The sequence below is a fragment of the Rana temporaria genome, chromosome 1, assembly GCF_905171775.1.
Source record: "Rana temporaria chromosome 1, aRanTem1.1, whole genome shotgun sequence".
Taxonomy (NCBI): domain Eukaryota; kingdom Metazoa; phylum Chordata; class Amphibia; order Anura; family Ranidae; genus Rana; species Rana temporaria.
The window spans coordinates 205,987,331-206,004,979 of NC_053489.1; the positions used below are offsets into that span (position 1 = coordinate 205,987,331).

Consider the following 17,649-nt stretch of genomic DNA (forward strand, 5'->3'; position numbering starts at 1 on the left):
ACTATGTCACCACTACTTTTACAAGATACAACAGAGCAGCTCTTCCTTTGACCATTATTATTAGTGTTGTATAACATTTTAGTTGCCGTTTTACTATTTATCAAATTAGCGCAGTACACCCCTCTTTTTCACAAGATAATATCTGGTTTTACAAAGGCATTTAGTACATAAAGTCGATTTATATACTGTATTTATTGGCGTATAACACTCACTTTTTTTACCCTGAAAATAGAGGGTAAACTGTGCTTGCGTGTTATACGCAGGGTGCGGTGGAAAGTTTTTTTTCCCGAAACTTCCCTCTTAAAGTTAGGGTGCGTGTTATACGCTGATAAATACAGTATTTTGAGGCTGTTAAGGTTTATGTTTAAATTATATTGTGGTTTAAGACATGCAATCAGTGAAAGGCAAATTTGCTGTAGTCATTTAACACAGATGTAGAGTATTGAAACAACATTTGAACTCTTTCTGGATAAACGTCAGGATAGCAAACTTTGTCAGTATCGCTTTTTTATTTATGTAGCGCCCCCTTGCTTTCAGCATGGGCACTACCCTAAAGTTAGTGGGGAATGGGAGAGTTATTTTGCTCCCATACACAATTTGAACATTTCTGTCGTTTCAGAAATGTCCACTGGGTCAGTCTGTATTCCAGGGATGTGATACCACCCCTGGCTGGCAGTTGGCGCCAGAGGGGTTCTGGCAGAGCAAATTCTCCCCAGCAGCCAATTAGAGGAGTTTTTCCCTCGGGGGCATGCTGGGGAAGGGTATATCTGTGACAGGGGTCATGTGTTCTAAAATCTTCGCGGGGTCCCCGTTACAGGTGCGGCATCCACCTTCAGGGTGCGCGCATCCATGGACCCCGCCGGCGTGGCCCACCTGGCTAAAGTTGCAGACTACTTGGAACCTCATCCGGAGGTGCGAGGGGACCCCAGTGACTTACTGGGTTCCCGGTTCTATTGAAAGGATCCCAGGCTGGGTGCCGTTCGATTGGGGAGTCGGTTTGAGGAGGACCCGGAGGCAGGTTGTCCAACAGAGCCTGAACAAACCAATTGGGGATCCGGTGACCAGAGTGCTGACAGGTATGTTTGCTGTCATCTGGTGACCAATGCAGAAAACTACTGGGAGGATTCGCTCCATTTATCCATCTAGCTCAGTCATTGTAATTGGCCTGTGGCTGAGGCCCGAGCCGGGCCTGTGGCTGAGGCCCGAGCCGGGCCTGTGGCTGAGGCCCGAGCCGGGTCTGTGAGAGAGGCCTGTTCCTCCCAGAAATCCTAAGTGACATCTCGGCTGCCAGGATCTTGAGGGGGGTCTGTCCGGGAGCACTTTACCCACTCTATTTGGGAGTGGCGACGAGTTACAACTTGGTACTATACAGAGCAATACTGACTGCTCCATTCAATATCCAGGCTTGATACTGCAAGGTTCTCTCTCTTTCTCTTCATCAACCTTGTCCTTCCCAATTTATGTTGATGTTGTCCGTGTTGGCCTGGAGAATAAAGCATTGGAAAAAACCTTTATTCACTGTCTGGACATTCGCTCACTGTTTTGACTCACTGCTATCACCCCTAGACATACTACAGGGTAACTTAATACGCCGATCCCAAAACAAATCAGCGGCTCCTGCGTGGGTAGCGCTACATTTACATTTTTTGTTAAGTATAATTTGTATTTTATACCTTTTTATCTATGAAAAATGATGCACTGATTTATATTGTGACCCATTGTAATGTACCTGTTAGTTTTATAAATAAAAGAAATTACAAACAGATTTGCTGAAGTTACTTTAATAATGTGTTTTTTTTTTTTTTTTACTTTTGTGGGTTTCTTAATATTATATAATTTCTACTGTTTACAGCTACCCCCTATACACAGCCCTTTCCATTGCATCAGGCTTATCTGAGTACTCTAAATGAGCAGGATAGTTGGTACAGTCATAGTGGCCGCTTGTCCTGACATGTTCCAAGAAGTCTGCAGACGTCGGGAAGGAAACATTGTCTGCTAATAACACTGTTCCTTTTCTGAGAACGCAGCATTCCTGTTGAAGATGAATGATAAATGAGTTAAAGTGAAACTATGGGCAAATCAAAAATGACATATACAGTATAATGCAGTCTGTTACCGGCAATAACACTGTAGGCTTTGTTTTTCAAAATTTCCTCTGTAACAGTTTCACTTTATCTGTTGAGCCATTTAGCACTGACAGAAAGATTTCAGTTTGTTAATCGATTAAGTTATACAGTTTATAGGTCACATAAAAGGTTGAAAGTTCTGAAATGATTTATCTTTGTCTCATTTTTTTTTACCTCACAGAAACCTGACCTTTGAATACTTTTGATATCTATTGTAAATACTATCTCAAACTCTTGAGCTACTGATTGAACACAAAGAGTTGTTGACAAAATAAAAACCTCTAGATACCAATTTACACATTGATACATTAAATTCTCCAACGAGACCCTACAAGAAACTTGTAGGGTCCCCACAGTGAAGAGGTGTCATTTCTAAATAAATATGAGAGAATACCTGTAGCATTCATTTCTGTCACAAGATAAACCATCACTAAAAGGCTAGCTCCATACCTTAGAGCACATTAATGCATGGTACTATGTGCAATTTTTTTTAGGATAGCATCTCAATGTACATGTAGATTGTAGAGTAATGCCGCGTACGCATGATCGGACATTCTGACTACAAAACTGCATTTTTTTCCCCACGGATTGTTCGCTCAAAATTGTCTTGCATACACATGGTCACACAAATGTTGTCGTAAATTCCGTACGTCAATGACGCGGTCACGTACAACACTTCGACAAGCCAAGAAAAATTAAGTTCAATTATTCTGAGCATGCGTCGAATTGATTCCGAGCATGAGTAGGATTTTTGTGCTTCAGGATTGCATACAGACGATCGGAATTTCCGACAAGAACTTTTGTTGTCGGAAAATTTGAGAACCAGCTCTCAAACATTTGTTGTCGGAAATTCCGACAGCAAATGTCCGATGGAGCCTACACACGGTCGGAATATCCGACCAAAAGCTCACATCGAACATTTGTTGTCGGAAATTCTGACCGCATGTATGTGGCATTACTGTCAACACATCAAAATGCACATATCTGTGCAGCATCATTGTTTAACTCCTCAAGTGTAATGCAAAGGTTATTATAATAATTTACATTAACCACTTAACGCCCGCCGCACGACCATTTACGTCCACAGAATGGCACGTACAGGCAGATGGGCGTATATATACGTCCCTGCCTTCTAGCGGGTCGGGGGTCCGATCGGGACCCCCTCCGCTGCATGCGGCGGGCGGCTTACCTCCGGGAGCGACCCGACTCGAGGGGACGGCTGTTTGTTTCTGTCCGCCCCCTCGTGATCGCTTCCAGCCAATCCTGTGAGCCGCCGCCGTGTCACTTCCTCTGCCTGTAAAATGTAAACATAAGCAGAGGAAGTGATGCAGCTCTCATTTTGGCGGTATTTTCAAACCGCCGAGATGAGAGAAGAGTCACAGTAAGTCACACCTAACACTACACTGACACCAGTACACATAGGCACATTTAACCCCTTCCGATCACCCCCCCCCACCCCCCTGTCACTGAATGCAGTGATCATATATGTACTGATCACTGCATTTAGTGTCAGTGTGACAGTTAGTGTGACAGCCAGTTAGTGTTAGGTCCAGGGTAGCCCCGTACCCCCCCTAATAAAGTTTTAACCCCTTGATCACCGCCCTAGTTAACCCTTTCACTCCCTATTGCCAGTGTCACTAAGCGATCATTTTTCTGATCGCTGTATTAGTGTCACTGTTGCCGCTAGGAAGCTAATTTTTTTTTATTGCGATTTTTTTTTATACTAAAGACATGTGGCTGAATACATTTTGGCCTAAATGTTTGACTAAAATTTAGTTTATCCATTTTTTCTTATAACAAAAAGTAAAAAATATTGTTTTTTTTTCAAAAATGTCGCTCTATTTTTGTTTATAGCGCAAAAAATAAAAATCGCAGAGGCAATCAAATACCATCAAAAGAAAGCTCTAGTTGTGGGAAGAAAAGGACGCAAATGTTGTTTGGGAGCCACGTCGCACGACCGCGCAATTGTCTGTTAAAGCGACGCAGTGCCGAATTGTAAAAACGCCTCTGGGCATTTAGCAGCATATTGGTCCGGGGCTTAAGTGGTTAAAAACGTGTAAAAAAAAAAAAAACGTGCTAAAGAATGATCTAACATAAAAAATTGTATATATAAGCAACAAACCTCCTGTGAGACATATACATAGTGAAAAAACATGAAAACCATATAGGTTGCGCTATTCAGTCATATAAAACAAATGATGTGATATGTTAATCCTGATGTCATTCTGCACCGTCCACCATCATAGTGATCGTTAAAACATCAGTGCCTCCACAACAGCAAAATGGCTTGCTTACCAGCTCTAATTGATCTCTCATTACAAGGGATCATATGCGCTTGTGGCTCGTAACATACATTTTTCTGGTAGCCAGGATTGCAATCGCCAGATCATGGAAGTCTTCTACGATGGTGAATGAACACCTTTCAGCAGTCCTAAATTATAAAATTGCCTTTTTTTCACATAATTTGGGACCCATGGATTAAATATGTCTCGGGTGCCGCGTAGGACATTTATGCCTCGTTTCCACTGAGCGGAATGGTTCGGATCCGTACAGTTGTGAACGGTTACAATGGTCCGGTCTATTCTGGTGAGCGTTTCCACTGCATGTCGGACTGCCAGGGGCCATACAGGGTTTAGAAAAAATGCCTAGCGTGTCCAGTGTACACCAATCAGTGTAATGTATTGTAGCTCCACCCTAACCAAACTGTTCCATTTTCTATGGCCCCACATCTGAAGCAGGACCCAGAATGGTGTGGTATGGTTCGGTTTTATGGGCCTCTTTCATAATGAAAACACCCAAAATAGCTTACTGTACCGAAACGATCCGCTCAGTGGAAAAGAGGCATAACATTACTGTTTTACAGACTAGAGTGCACATCTTCCTTTGCATTGCTTTTCTACATCTCTTCTTTTTCTCTGTCTTCCTTCTCTTTTTCTCTTTCTTATGCCGCGTACACACAGTTGGAATTTCCGACAACAGATGTTCGATGTGAGCTTTTGGTCGGATATTCCGACCGTGTGTATGCTCCATCGGACATTTGCTGTCAGAATTTCCAACAACAAATGTTTGAGAGCTGGTTCTCAATTTTTTTGACAACAAAAGTTCTTCTGTTCGTCTGTAGCCAAAAATCCTATGCATGCTCAGAATCATTGAACTTTTCTTGGCTCGTCGTAGTGTTGTACGTGACCGCGTTCTTGACGTTCGGAATTTCCAACAACATTTGTGTGATCCTGTGTATGCAAGACAAGTTTGAGCCAACATTCCGTCTGAAAAAAATCCACGGTTTTGTTGGCGGAATGTCCGATCGTGTGTAAGCGGCATCACGCTCTTTTTGTTTTCCAAGGCCACACGGTCAAATGAAGCATCATATGGTACATTATGCACCCATTCCAGTACACTGGGGATGTACTGCAAGAGGAGAATGACAGGGACGCTGTTTGTCCCCACTGGTCCCCCATACGTAGGGCTTGAATAGAACCATTGGTTATCAGTCGATGCACCGCAACATTATCCCCACCTCCTCCTTCATGAGACAAGTTGTTGGGTGGGGGTGAAATGTCATTGGGCAGGAGAAGGCATATTTTTGTTTCTGAGTTCTGAATATAGTAAAATTCATATTGACTGTATGATCTTCTTCGTTGAGAATTTTTTGTATCCTGATGAACAACTGTATCTAAATTGAAATGAATGTACCTGTTAAGTATTACCTTTTCTACTGATTTTTTTTTTAAAACCATTGAAATAAAAAAAAAAACTCATTACTCATTTTATTATTTATAGTGTAGAAAATTTCCCTTACCTCGAGTAACTTTGTATCTGGCAAATATCTGTTTCCAAAATGATCAATGAACACAAAGTCAAAGTTTTCTACGCCATGCTCTGCTTTTAGCTTGGGGATGATGTGTTCTGTGGAATTCTGCAATATCTTTACCTACAGAAGAGTTATATGGATTAAAATTCAGATATATGGGCAGAATCCAATTAACCTATGGCAAGCACTGAAACTGCGCCCCTGTCGAAACATTTGAAACCCATCTTTCAGATAACCTTAACAAAACAACAGCTAACATAACTAGTGTTATTTAGCATCCCTTGTGATACCTTGGGTAGTGACATATCCTCTTTATAGAGAAATCTGGGGTTTATTATTCCCCTGATCCCTCCTCTGCCCTCCAAGGCCAGGTAAATGCAGAACCAATACTGTAAGTGATGAAATCTTCATCTCTTAAAGCCTCAGTTTTCACAGAGGAGAGGGAGAAACCGATGTTCCTCCTTCTTCTTTGTGCGCTGCCAATCCAACCAGATGGAATGGGAGAGCCTGGGAGAACAGGGGAGGGCTGTGGCTGAACGCAGCAGGGATAGCGCTGCCATTGTCCATTAGCAAAGGTGCTGAAAAGGAGATCCTGCCTATGCTCGGGAGGAGGGAAGAAGAGACCCTCAGACCCGCGTAAGTGCCTTGCTGCCCAGCCACTCAACAGCGCCCCCTTCATATGGCGCCTATGGCACTTGCCATGGCTGCCATACCCTAGATACGCCACTGCACACAGAGACCTTATCACTATAACAGAGGGAAATCTACTGAAGATGTAAAGCATATGTTATTTATTTTATGGCTATAAACCAGTGTGAATTATGGAAATGAAAATGTTTCCATTATTTTTGTGGTTATGGGGAATACCACAAAAATACATAGTTAGTGGTTATATAGCCTATCGATTTTTTTTTTTGAGCTTGAAAACATTGTTCATCATCATACAGATTTTTTTATTGTGCACTAAAAACTGGCAGGTCATATTGAATTTGAAAATCGCAATACATATTAATGCCTATGGCCATCTGTAGAGAAAAGTCTGATTTAATGATGTCAAATAGATAATAATTACTTAGTTATTTAAAAAACTATACAAATTCACTACAGATACTGTGTAAACATATAAAACAGAAACACATTGCACATTTCTAATGTAAAAAGCAGTATGGATATTAGTTCCCACCCATAAAAAAAATGGTGAATCCAAAACTTTTGTGGAAATACTTTTACTTTCCTATTTTCTCCCTAAAATACAAGTTGATTTTTTTAAAACCTCAAATAATTTGAGAGAGAGGGAGGGTTTTAAAACTCAAAGCAGTCTTTCAGGAACGCTAAATGCTCTGTACTGGGTTTAATCTTGGTCTTCAGTGATACTGAAGACCAAGATTAAACCCAGTACAGAGCACACTTTATACGCCAAGTGTACCTTGTCTTTAACTCCCGCAAACTCAATCATTTGTCTGGCCACATCGGCATGTGCAGGATTCATCTCTATGGTAAGCAGCAGAGCTCCAGGCTTTAGTAAGCGAGCTATACGGATGGCGGAATAACCACAATAAGTGCCCAGCTCTAGAACCGTGGAGGGGTTCGTTTCTTGTAGCACATTATCCAGGATCAGGCCTAAAAGTGGAGTAACAATAAAACATTCATCTGTAATGTAAATAGTGAATGCAGTAATAAGAGTTACACATGATGCATAAATGTTAAGATAATATAATACTTTATTATCATGTATACATACAACAAGATTTCTCAAGACACACTTTACAACAGCAATATTTAAAAAAAAAATCAACACATGCATACTTCCTAACAGATGCAAACATATTCATCCTCAAATATGGCAAAAATATGAAATAATTTTAAAAAGTTAATTTTTTACATGTAATTCCTAAAACTGCACCACGTAGATTTATAGACAATACAATACAGTGTTGATCCTACATATGCATGTTCCCTATTATCCTTAAATTCATGGGTTTTGTATGTAAACTGAATTATTACTGGAAAATCAGTGGTCTAGCTGTTAAATCCTCTGTGTATTTGATGATTTTTATATCACTGCAATTACCGGTAAATGTTTTATGCAGTGCAAGAATCTTTTTTTCTTGGATAGTGTATTATGTTTGATTGTGCTGAAAAGAGCTAACATGCATTTCAGGTAAAATTTTAGGCATGTGCTTTGTGCCCACATATACAGTATCTCACAAAAGTGAGTAAACCCCTCACATTTTTGTAAATATTTTATTATATCTTTTCATGTGACAACACTGAAGAAATTACACTTTTCTACAATGTAAAGTATTGAAGTGTACAGCTTGTTTAGCAGTGTAGGTTTGCTGTCCTCTCAAAATAACTCAACACTCAGCCATTAATGTCTGAACCACTGGCAACAAAGGTGAGTACATCCCTAAGTGAAAATGTCCAAATTGGGCCCACCTAGCTATTTTCCCTCCCCGGTGTCATGTGACTCGTTAGTCTTACAAGGTCTCAGGTGTAAATGGTGTATTCAATTTGGTGTTATCGCTCTCTCTCTCATACTGGTCACTGGACGTTCAGCATGGCATCCCATGGCAAAGAGCTCTCTGAGGATCTGCAAAAAAAGAATTGTTGCTCTACATAAAGATGGCATAGGCTATGAGAAGATTGCCAAGACCCTGAAACGGTGCTTCAGCACGGTTCCCAAGACCATACAGCTGTTTAACAGGACAGGTTCTACTCAGAACAGGCCTTGCCGTGGTCGACCAAAGAAGTTGAGTGCACATGCTCAGCATCATATCCAGATGTTGTCTTTGGGAAAAAGACGTATGAGTGCTGCCGGCATGTAAGGGGTGTACTCACTTTTGTGAGATACTGTATATTGTTTATCCACATATTACAACGCAGCCATGATTATTGTTGCACCGTACTGAACATCAACTGCTTGTTCTCCAGACATGATGCTTTCTGAGGATTTGTTTCTACAGAGGAACTATTTAAGGGGTATAATGAAGCCTGTATTGATTTTTAAAACTATACACTATAGAACTAAAGATGCATTTTAGGTTTGTGTCAGTCATAATCAAAGTGGTATCTTTGTGATTTGTGATTTTCTTATGGTCTACACAAATCTGAAGATATCATTGCTTTCTCTGGAAGCTTGCACAACTCGCTATATATCTTATTTGGTTGAAAGTTTTTCCCAAATAATCAGCAAAAAAAACAGGGTTGACAAGTTTAAAATAGCAACGCTAATGTGACCTAAGGTGCACTGTATCTATGGAGGGAGCAACGGTAACCCTTAACCCCTCTATTAAAACTATGATTAAGTTAAAGTGTGTGGCAGGCAAAACATTTTTTTCTAGTTTTGGTTAAACTGAGGAAGAATTGGAGACACTTTTGGTTTCTACTGTTATTCAGAGCTCCGAAAAAAGACTTGAACCTTCACTTCCTGCCTGACTGACAATAGTTTCACCAGAAGGAAATGAGGGAAAATCTTCAACAACAACATGGATAGACTTAAAAAATCTTCTACCCCTACTCTAGTCTCCTAAAAAAAAACAAAAGGTTTTATTTTCTGGCTCTGTTGCTGTTGTAAAATTCCCCTCACTTCCTGTATGGTAAAATGTTATCAGCAGGACTAAAAAGTGGGGGAGGAAATCTCTGTATCAGAGACTCTGATAGTAGTAAAACTCTGAGGCCCCGTACACACGACCGAGGAACTCGACGTGCCAAACACATCGAGTTCCTCGTCGAGTTCAGTGTGGAAGCCCTCGGCGGGCCGACTTTTCCCATTGACTAACGAGAAAAGAGAGAACATGTTCTCTTTTCGGCCCGACGAGCTCCTCGTCGGCTTCCTCGCTGAAAAGTGTACACACGACCAAATTTCTCGGCAGAATCCAGCTCCGACCGAGTTTCTGGCTGAATTCTGCCGAGAAACTTGGTCGTGTGTACGGGGCCTGACATGTGTTCTAACCCTTCCCCATGATTTTCAAAAGGTTAAACAAAATTTTGGACACACATTTTAAACCTAAAACTCCATCTTTAGCTAGCACTTAAACAAAATCTTAACCCAATCCTTTACCTAACCCAACCCTTTACCTTACAAACCTGTCTAATCTGAAAAATGCTCCTTCCCCCCCCCCAACACTTATTCTGACTAACCTGTATGTGGGCGGTGCCTACTCGCCCTGCATGCGGGGGTACCTTTTGTTCGGAGCACGCTCATCAATATCTGGGACCAGGCAAGACTATGGTCATGTGAACAATCTAACATTAAGGTAGTTCCCCGACTTAGCAATGAGCCTTTGCTGTGTGCAGTAATAATGTACAGAGTTCCTTCGAAAAAGTTCTGTCCCGTGTCACTACACACTGTAACTTGTATGTTGCATTAGGAGGGATGTGCTGACTCAGCACCTCTCGACTGGGTTATGGTGACAGGAAGTACATGTTTCAGGGCAACAGGCAGACAGGACATAAAGAGTGTTCACAAAAACATGCAGACGGGTGCAACGTCAAGTGGTCCTCCTGTGAAGAGGGACCCAAACCCTGATCCCCTGGGGCGTTAGGCTCCAGACGGGGACTGAGGTACTGTGGTCCGAGCAACCGAAGCCGACACGGACCCAACTTCCTCGGAGGGACTGTCGAAACAGAACCCTCCCAGTACAGGACAGACAGGTGCTAATGTAATCTATTCATTTATTCATACATTCCTACTTTGAGGTGTTGTTTGCAAGATGGCAGAGGCAGAGCACATGACCAGTCCTCTCACAGCTCTCTGTGGTCGGGGATCCCTGGTTGGCTTTGCCTTTCCCTTAGCCAATACAAGAGTAGAGCCCAAGCATTCCCCTGACACAGTGGGTAGGGCAAAGGAATCTAGGCGTATTGTGGATAGTCAGCAGTCATGGATAAACAGCAGGATCAAATGCAGCTCTAGTCCCGCTCAACTTCTAGCCAATCCTCCCCTTTGTGGAAAACTTTGGGAGGACTCTATCTGAACTGCCACTGCATGTGGTCTGATGAGTGAATTTAAGAAGGGGAGTCCATCTGTACTGTACTAAGGGGTCTATGCTGGGGGGAAGTCGGTCTATACTGAGGGGGTCTGTGCTAGGGGATGTCGGTACTGAGGGAGTGGGATGGAAGCGTGGATTTAGGGATGTTAGAGGAGATCTGAACTGTGAGGGTTTTGGACTTGGGAGAGAGGAGTATTTGTATTGGGAAGAGGGGTAATTTTTGGTTGTACTTTGTAAAGTGGCCTGTGCGTTACGCATTCATGAACTCTGCACTGTCTGTGTAATTTACTTCTGATCCCTGAACCCAGTGTGTTCCACAATCCTGAGCCCTGCAGCTCTGAGCTGTCAGATCCTGAGCAATCCTGAGCTCTGTTGCAAAGAGCTATCCTTACTTCCTATATTGGAGAATACACAGAAAGTAATCCTGAAAGGAGCAAAGATCAGTAAAACCAAGACAAAGTTTATAATCTTCACCCCTCTACCAAAACCTAGAAAAATAATACATGTTTTGGTTGGAGTTGGGCTTTAACACATGCAGTGTCACGTATCATTTTCGTTTTTAAATATAGTTATGTTTATATATAAACATAACTAGCCGGTTCACACAGGGGCGACTTGGGATCTGGCTTTAAGTCGCCCCAAATCGCACAACATGTCAAATTCCATGTTAGTCAATGAGACCCGTCTTAATGTACACTACTGAAGTCGCTCCGACTTCATAAAAGGTTCCTGTACTACTTCAATCCGACTTCTAGGCGACTTGTACCCATTGATTTCAATGGAAGTTGCCTCCAAAGTCGGATCGTGTCTTAACTGAAGCAACAATACAGGAAGAGAAAATAGTTTTCTCAGGCAAACCCCTCCCTCCCACAGAGGTGATTGTTGTTTGATTGGCCACTGGAAAGTCGCCTGTCCTGGAGGCGACTTGAAGTCGCCTTGTAAGTCGCCACAAATCGCGCTGTGGTGCGTGCTCAGGTCATGTCCAGGTCGCCTCGCAAAGTTGCGGCCAGAGTCGTGTTGCCCCTGTGTGAACCGCCTCTTAGACAATGTACAGTAGATCCCATTTCACTTCCAGAAATACCTTTCTCATCTCCCACATTCATGGCCGATTCCTTTTCTCGGCAATATTTATCAATATGGTCCAGCACACTCTGAGGGTTGCCACGTACTGCATTCTTCAGCACAAACTCCAGGATCCTCTGTTCCCTAGTTTCAGCCATAGATACTGCAAAGCTTCAGTTCAGTCCTGGTACCTAGAGAGTTAAAATGACAGCAATGGCTCATTATCACAGATACATTTTATGCATTTTGTTGTGGTCCCTAGTGCAGGCAGAGAGCATCTTGAGCATGCCTTTATGAAGCAATGCACAAGAATGGACAACAATCCCAGTGGTAAGATGTGGAAAGCTCATAGAGACTCATCCAAAGTGACTTGGAGCTGTGATAGCCGCAAAAGGTGGCTCTACAAAGTATTGACTTTAGGGGGTTGAATAGTTATGCACATTGGGCCAGATTCAGGTAGCTTGGCGTATCTTTGAGCGGGCGTAGCGCCACCTGAATAACGGCAGCTGGCTGGCTGTGCGGAAGTGCCTATCAGAGCCAGCGGATCTGATAGGCTTTCCGAGTACAGCCCTCAGGCTGTAGTCGGCTTCCGAATGCTTATCCTCGGGATGTACCGGCGGTGCGTTCCTTGGATAAGACTGACAGGCGTCTCAGCCAATCAGGTTCACCGGTTCTGGTTACCGGTAACCTGATTGGCTGAAACGTCATCGAGGGTGGGAGAAGACATGGAGGGATGTGAAAGGAGGATGGCTGACCCCCAGAAAGGTAAGTGCCGGGCGGGGGAGAGGCATTTTACAGGGCACAACGGCGACAATGGGCACAGTGGCGACAATGGGCACAGTGGCATCAATCTGCACATTGGCGACAATTAAAGGGCACAGTGGCATTAATGGGCACAGTGGCAACAATTAAAGGGCACAGTGACATCAATGAGCACAGTGGCGACAATTAAAGGGCACAGTGGTGACAATTTAAGGGGCACAGTGGCGACAATTGGCACAGTGGCGACAATTAAAGGGCACAGTGGTGACAATTAAAGGGCACAGTGGCGACAATTGATGGGCACAGTGGCTGCGTTTGATGGCATGGCACAGTGGTGACAATTGATGGCACAGTGGCTGTGTTTGATGGCATGGCACAGTGACTGCGTTTGATGGCATGGCCCAGTGGCTGCGTTTGATGGCATGGCATAGTGGTGACAATTGATGGCACAGTGACTGCATTTGATGGGCACAGTTTTTTTTTTTTTTTCGTTTGCGCCCCCCCAAAAAATTTTGAGCACCAGACACCACTGTGTACAGGGGTCAGTAGGATGAAGAACAGAAATCTGTAGGGCAGGTTACAGGGGTCAGCAGGACAGGAGTTAGTATGGGCATTGTACAGGGGTCAGTAGGACGAAGGACAGGAGTCAGTAGGGAAGGTTTCAGGGGTCAGCAGGACGGAAGACAGTAGACAGTAGGGAAGGGTACAGGAGTCAGCAGGATGGAGGACAGGAGTCAGTAGGGGAGGATACATGGGGGTCAAATGCCCCCATTCTTCCTCTTTACCTATGTCCCCTCACCCCTTCCTAGCACAAACTCCCCTATTTCTCCTCCTAGCAAAAATACCCTGCGCAAATAGCCCCTCTTCCACAAACCTGTCCACCTCCTGTCATACCAGCACACCTCCATACAGCACATGGGGCCAGATTCTCAGCAGAGTTACGACGGTGTATCTCAGGAAACACCGTCGTATCTCTGTTTTTGGCCCGGGTATCTATGCGAGTGATTCCTAGAATAATTTTCGCATAGATACGGCCAAGATCCGACTTACACTGTCGGATCTTAAATGTAATTTGCCGCCGGCCGCTAGGTGGCGTTTACGTTCAGGTCTCATGTGTTTATGCAAATGAGCCTGATACGCCGATTCCCGAACGAATTCGCGTCGCGTAGCCGTCGTTTGCGTAAGCGTAAGGTTACCCCTGCTATATGAGGGGTAACCTTACGCCAGTCCGCCGTATGCCATGTTAAGTATGGCGTCGGGTCCGCAACGTCTTTTCCCGTCGGGTACGTCGTTTTCCTAAGTCATTCTTGAATGCGACTTTTTCCGTCGAGAACTGGAGCATGCGCACTGGGCTATTTTAAGCCTGGCGCATGCGCAGTTCGATCGGCACGGGTGCGCTTAATTTAAATACAAGCCGCCCCCTTTGAATTACGCGGGGATACGCCAGGCCTTTTACACTACACCGCCGCAAACTACAGAGCAAGTGCTTGAGGAATACGGCACTTGCTCCAGTAAGTTGCGGCGGCGTAGTGTAAATGGCTTACGCTACGCCCGCCGCAAAAGTACGAGAATCTGGCCCATGATCTATACATCAGATTGTACACTGTATGATTACCGCCCTCCATCCATATTTTCTGCTGCCAGAGGAGCAATAGCTTTTTACAATGTTTTTTAATTATTTCATACAATTTATCTTTTTAATTGTTTTTCACAATGCTTTTTTTTTTTTTATATCAGCTCTGTTGAGGGGCTTTGGTGAGATATTAGGGGTCTAAATAGATCCCCTGACATCTCCCTGGGAAAGGGACTGAAGACACAGATTCCCCAGTCCCTTTCTCTGCAGCCTCAGCTGCACTGAAGATGTATGAACAGGGGATAGAGGCTGGGGGCAGAAAAAACACCAGGACAACTTTTATAACATGATAGTGGGAACCAGTGCTGGGACAAGGTCATCCAGTGCCCAGGGCGAAGATGTCAAACTGGTGGAGTAGGGGGTGGGATGCAGTTTGTAGCGACACGTGCAGCACGCCTTATCGAAACATATGTAACAAATGCGTTTAATAGCAGTAGACATGCCATCCTATGCAATAGTAAAATATTGGGGTAACAGTAATGTGGAAAGAAATACATCTGTGTGAGGAAAAATGCCTGCATGTTGGTGTTGTCACTAGAAGAAAAAGATGCCCCTGTATCACTGGAAGCAAAAATGTCCCTGTGTCTGTGGTGTAAGTCTAAAGTGGTGTACACAGTATACGAAAATCAGGCAAACAATCGTCCGATTTTACTTTACACTTGGGTTTGCAGCTGAGCTGTGTTCATCTGATAGCAATAAAAGAGAGTTAAAAAAACATTTAACGACACGGTGTAAATAAAATTTAATAAAATAAATAAAATAATTTTTTTTTTTAAAGCCCCCTGTCCCCCCGTGCTCATGCCCAATTGTGAACACGCACGTTGGTCTCACACGCATATGTAAACGGTGACAAACCTGCAGTTTGTTTTGAGGCGGGGCCAGAGGCGGCTGGTGCTCAAATTTTTTTTTGGGGGGGGGCGCAATTTTTTTTAAGAAGTACAGAAAAAAAAACATCAATTGCCGCCTCACTGTGCCATTAAATGCAGCCAATGTGCCCATCATATGCAGCCACTGTGCCCATCAAATGCTGCCACTATGCCATAAATTGCAGCCACTATGCCATCAATTGCAGCCACTATGCCCATCATATGCAGCCACTGTGCCATCAATTGCAGCCACTGTACCATCAATTGCAGCCACTGTGTCCATCAATTGCAGCCACTGTACCATCAAAATCAGCCACTGTGCCCAAAAATTGCAGCCACTATGCCCATCAAATGCAGCCAATGTGCTCATAAATTGCCACCACTGTGCCCATCAAATGCAGCCACTGTGCCATGAATTGCAACTGTTCCTGCCCACTGTCTGACCGGCACTTACCCCATCTTGGTAGCGTGTCCGCTCAGCATGTGACAGCGGCAAGCTGTGGGATGGGCAGTGGGTCAGGCAGTGGCGAGCTATGATTTCCATGCATCTCTTCTTTCTTCCTGCTAGGCGTCCAATAGGAGCACCTGTCCTTTCATCCAACTAGGTGATGGGTATTAGACCCGCTCTTCCTGATTGACAGAGAGGCAGTTCAGTGTTAGAAAAGCGAATATTCATTTTGGGTGGGATGGGGTGAGCTCCAAGTGCAATGCCTTTGCGCTCCGAGTCCACCCTATTTTGAAGCCTATTACAGCCTATGGCTCTAATCAGGTACATAAAAAAAACATAGGGGGTTGCTGCGGTGGCCATGGATAGATTTATGCATAAGGGGTGGCGTGACAGAGAGGGTGGTGCTTGTGCACCCTTAATGTATGGGACACCACTGGATGGGGTTGCAGGTGGCTCTGTGAGGTAGGTTGTAAGGGGCTCCATAATTTCTTACAGCAGCCCTGCTGTCACCTGTGTATTGCTTGGCCAGAGCTGCCTGTTTCTTCGATGAAGATCATCAGTTGCCTACCCTGATCTCTGGGCTGTGTTGACCACTTGTATGTTTCATCATTGATACATTGACTGATCACCTGTGAAGCCAAAATGTGTTCCCATGAATACAAACCAACCTGCAAGCTACTGTGTTATCAATTCCAAACCCCCCTTGCAGGGATCAGAATGAAGACTGCGCAATCCTTAAAGAGGAAGTAAACCCTGTGTAAAACTATTGCACAGAACAGGTAAATATAACATGTTTATTATTTCAGGAAAAAATTACGACTGCTCTAGAGTCGTTGTGCTTGGAGTTTAGCTTTAAAACAACAGTTGTTGAAAGATAACAATATGAGGGAGATTTACTAAAACTGGTGCGCGCAAAATCTAGCACAGCTGTGCATAGTGACCAATCAGCTTCTCACTTCAGCTGGTTCAACTTCAGATTCTGTGTGCACCAGTCTTAGTAAATTCCATTGACAAAGCCATGGGGACACTGCAGGGTAAGCACTGGACACAGCACACCTTGCACTGTTATGTGTATAGTCCTGGTACAGTTACCACATGAATGAATGGCTCTTTGTTTTAGGCCCAGCTGATGTTGGCTGAACAGCAATCAAAGACACTACAGCTCAGATATAGAGTGCTTAAGCAATGAGTTTCTGAATATGTTCCTCTCCCAGTCTACACTTCTGGTCTGCCTGACTTAACTACAAGATTTTTCGCTAATGCATGTTAATGTTTTTACAGATTTGTAGTACACAAGCCTATGGTTTTTCAAGTAAAAGTAAATTATTATTTTCAAGCATCCTATGTTTCCTGACATTTGTTTATCCCAAGTGCAGTATTTACCATAAATCATACTCACAGTGTATATGTATGTACACGTCTCAGCGCTCAGTCAGGAAGTGACTCAAATCACATGCTATTTTTTCTATTGTTTTTTAGACCTGGCCAATCTGCAGTAAGGAAAAATTAAGCAATGACATTGCAAAACGCTTGCTATCCCTGGCAGGATGAAAGTAGACACATACGCCCACTGGATTTGTCCACATGGCAGACAAAGAATGAGTTTCACAATTTATCAGTGTTCAACACATAACATTCTGCTTAATACAAATCCGTCAATTCAGTCTCCCTCACAGAATGTGTAATCAGAACTGAGCTAGGCAAATAAATTATTTTTTTTGTCTGTAAAATCTTGCCATTTCATACAGGGCTGTTCTGAACAGGGCTTTGAGAAGAATTTAACTAGATTACATGTTAGGAAGGCCTGCCAAACGGATTATGCTGAATAAAGGCATTAGAAAGTTTGTGGCACGTTACGGATAAAGCCAAAAAGTGAAAACTACTGTATAGATGGCCATATATGGATTAAAATGCGTCCAGTTCAGCAGGCACCAGCCAGATTTCGATCCA

The 17,649-nt window shown here is 43.5% G+C and overlaps 1 protein-coding gene across 1 annotated transcript; it reads right to left on the minus strand.

Annotated features, from left to right (window-relative positions):
* Nucleotides 1-1,765: 1,765 nt before the first annotated feature.
* LOC120935924 (catechol O-methyltransferase-like) lies at nt 1,766-17,205 on the minus strand. Its single transcript, XM_040347957.1, has 5 exons — nt 17,099-17,205; nt 12,010-12,181; nt 7,364-7,557; nt 5,926-6,057; nt 1,766-2,032 (listed from the first exon to the last, which is right to left on the minus strand). The coding sequence occupies exons 2-5, from the start codon at nt 12,146-12,148 to the stop codon at nt 1,853-1,855; spliced, it is 645 nt and encodes a 214-aa protein (XP_040203891.1). The 5' UTR covers nt 12,149-12,181; nt 17,099-17,205; the 3' UTR covers nt 1,766-1,852.
* Between the last annotated feature and the right edge of the window lie 444 nt (nt 17,206-17,649).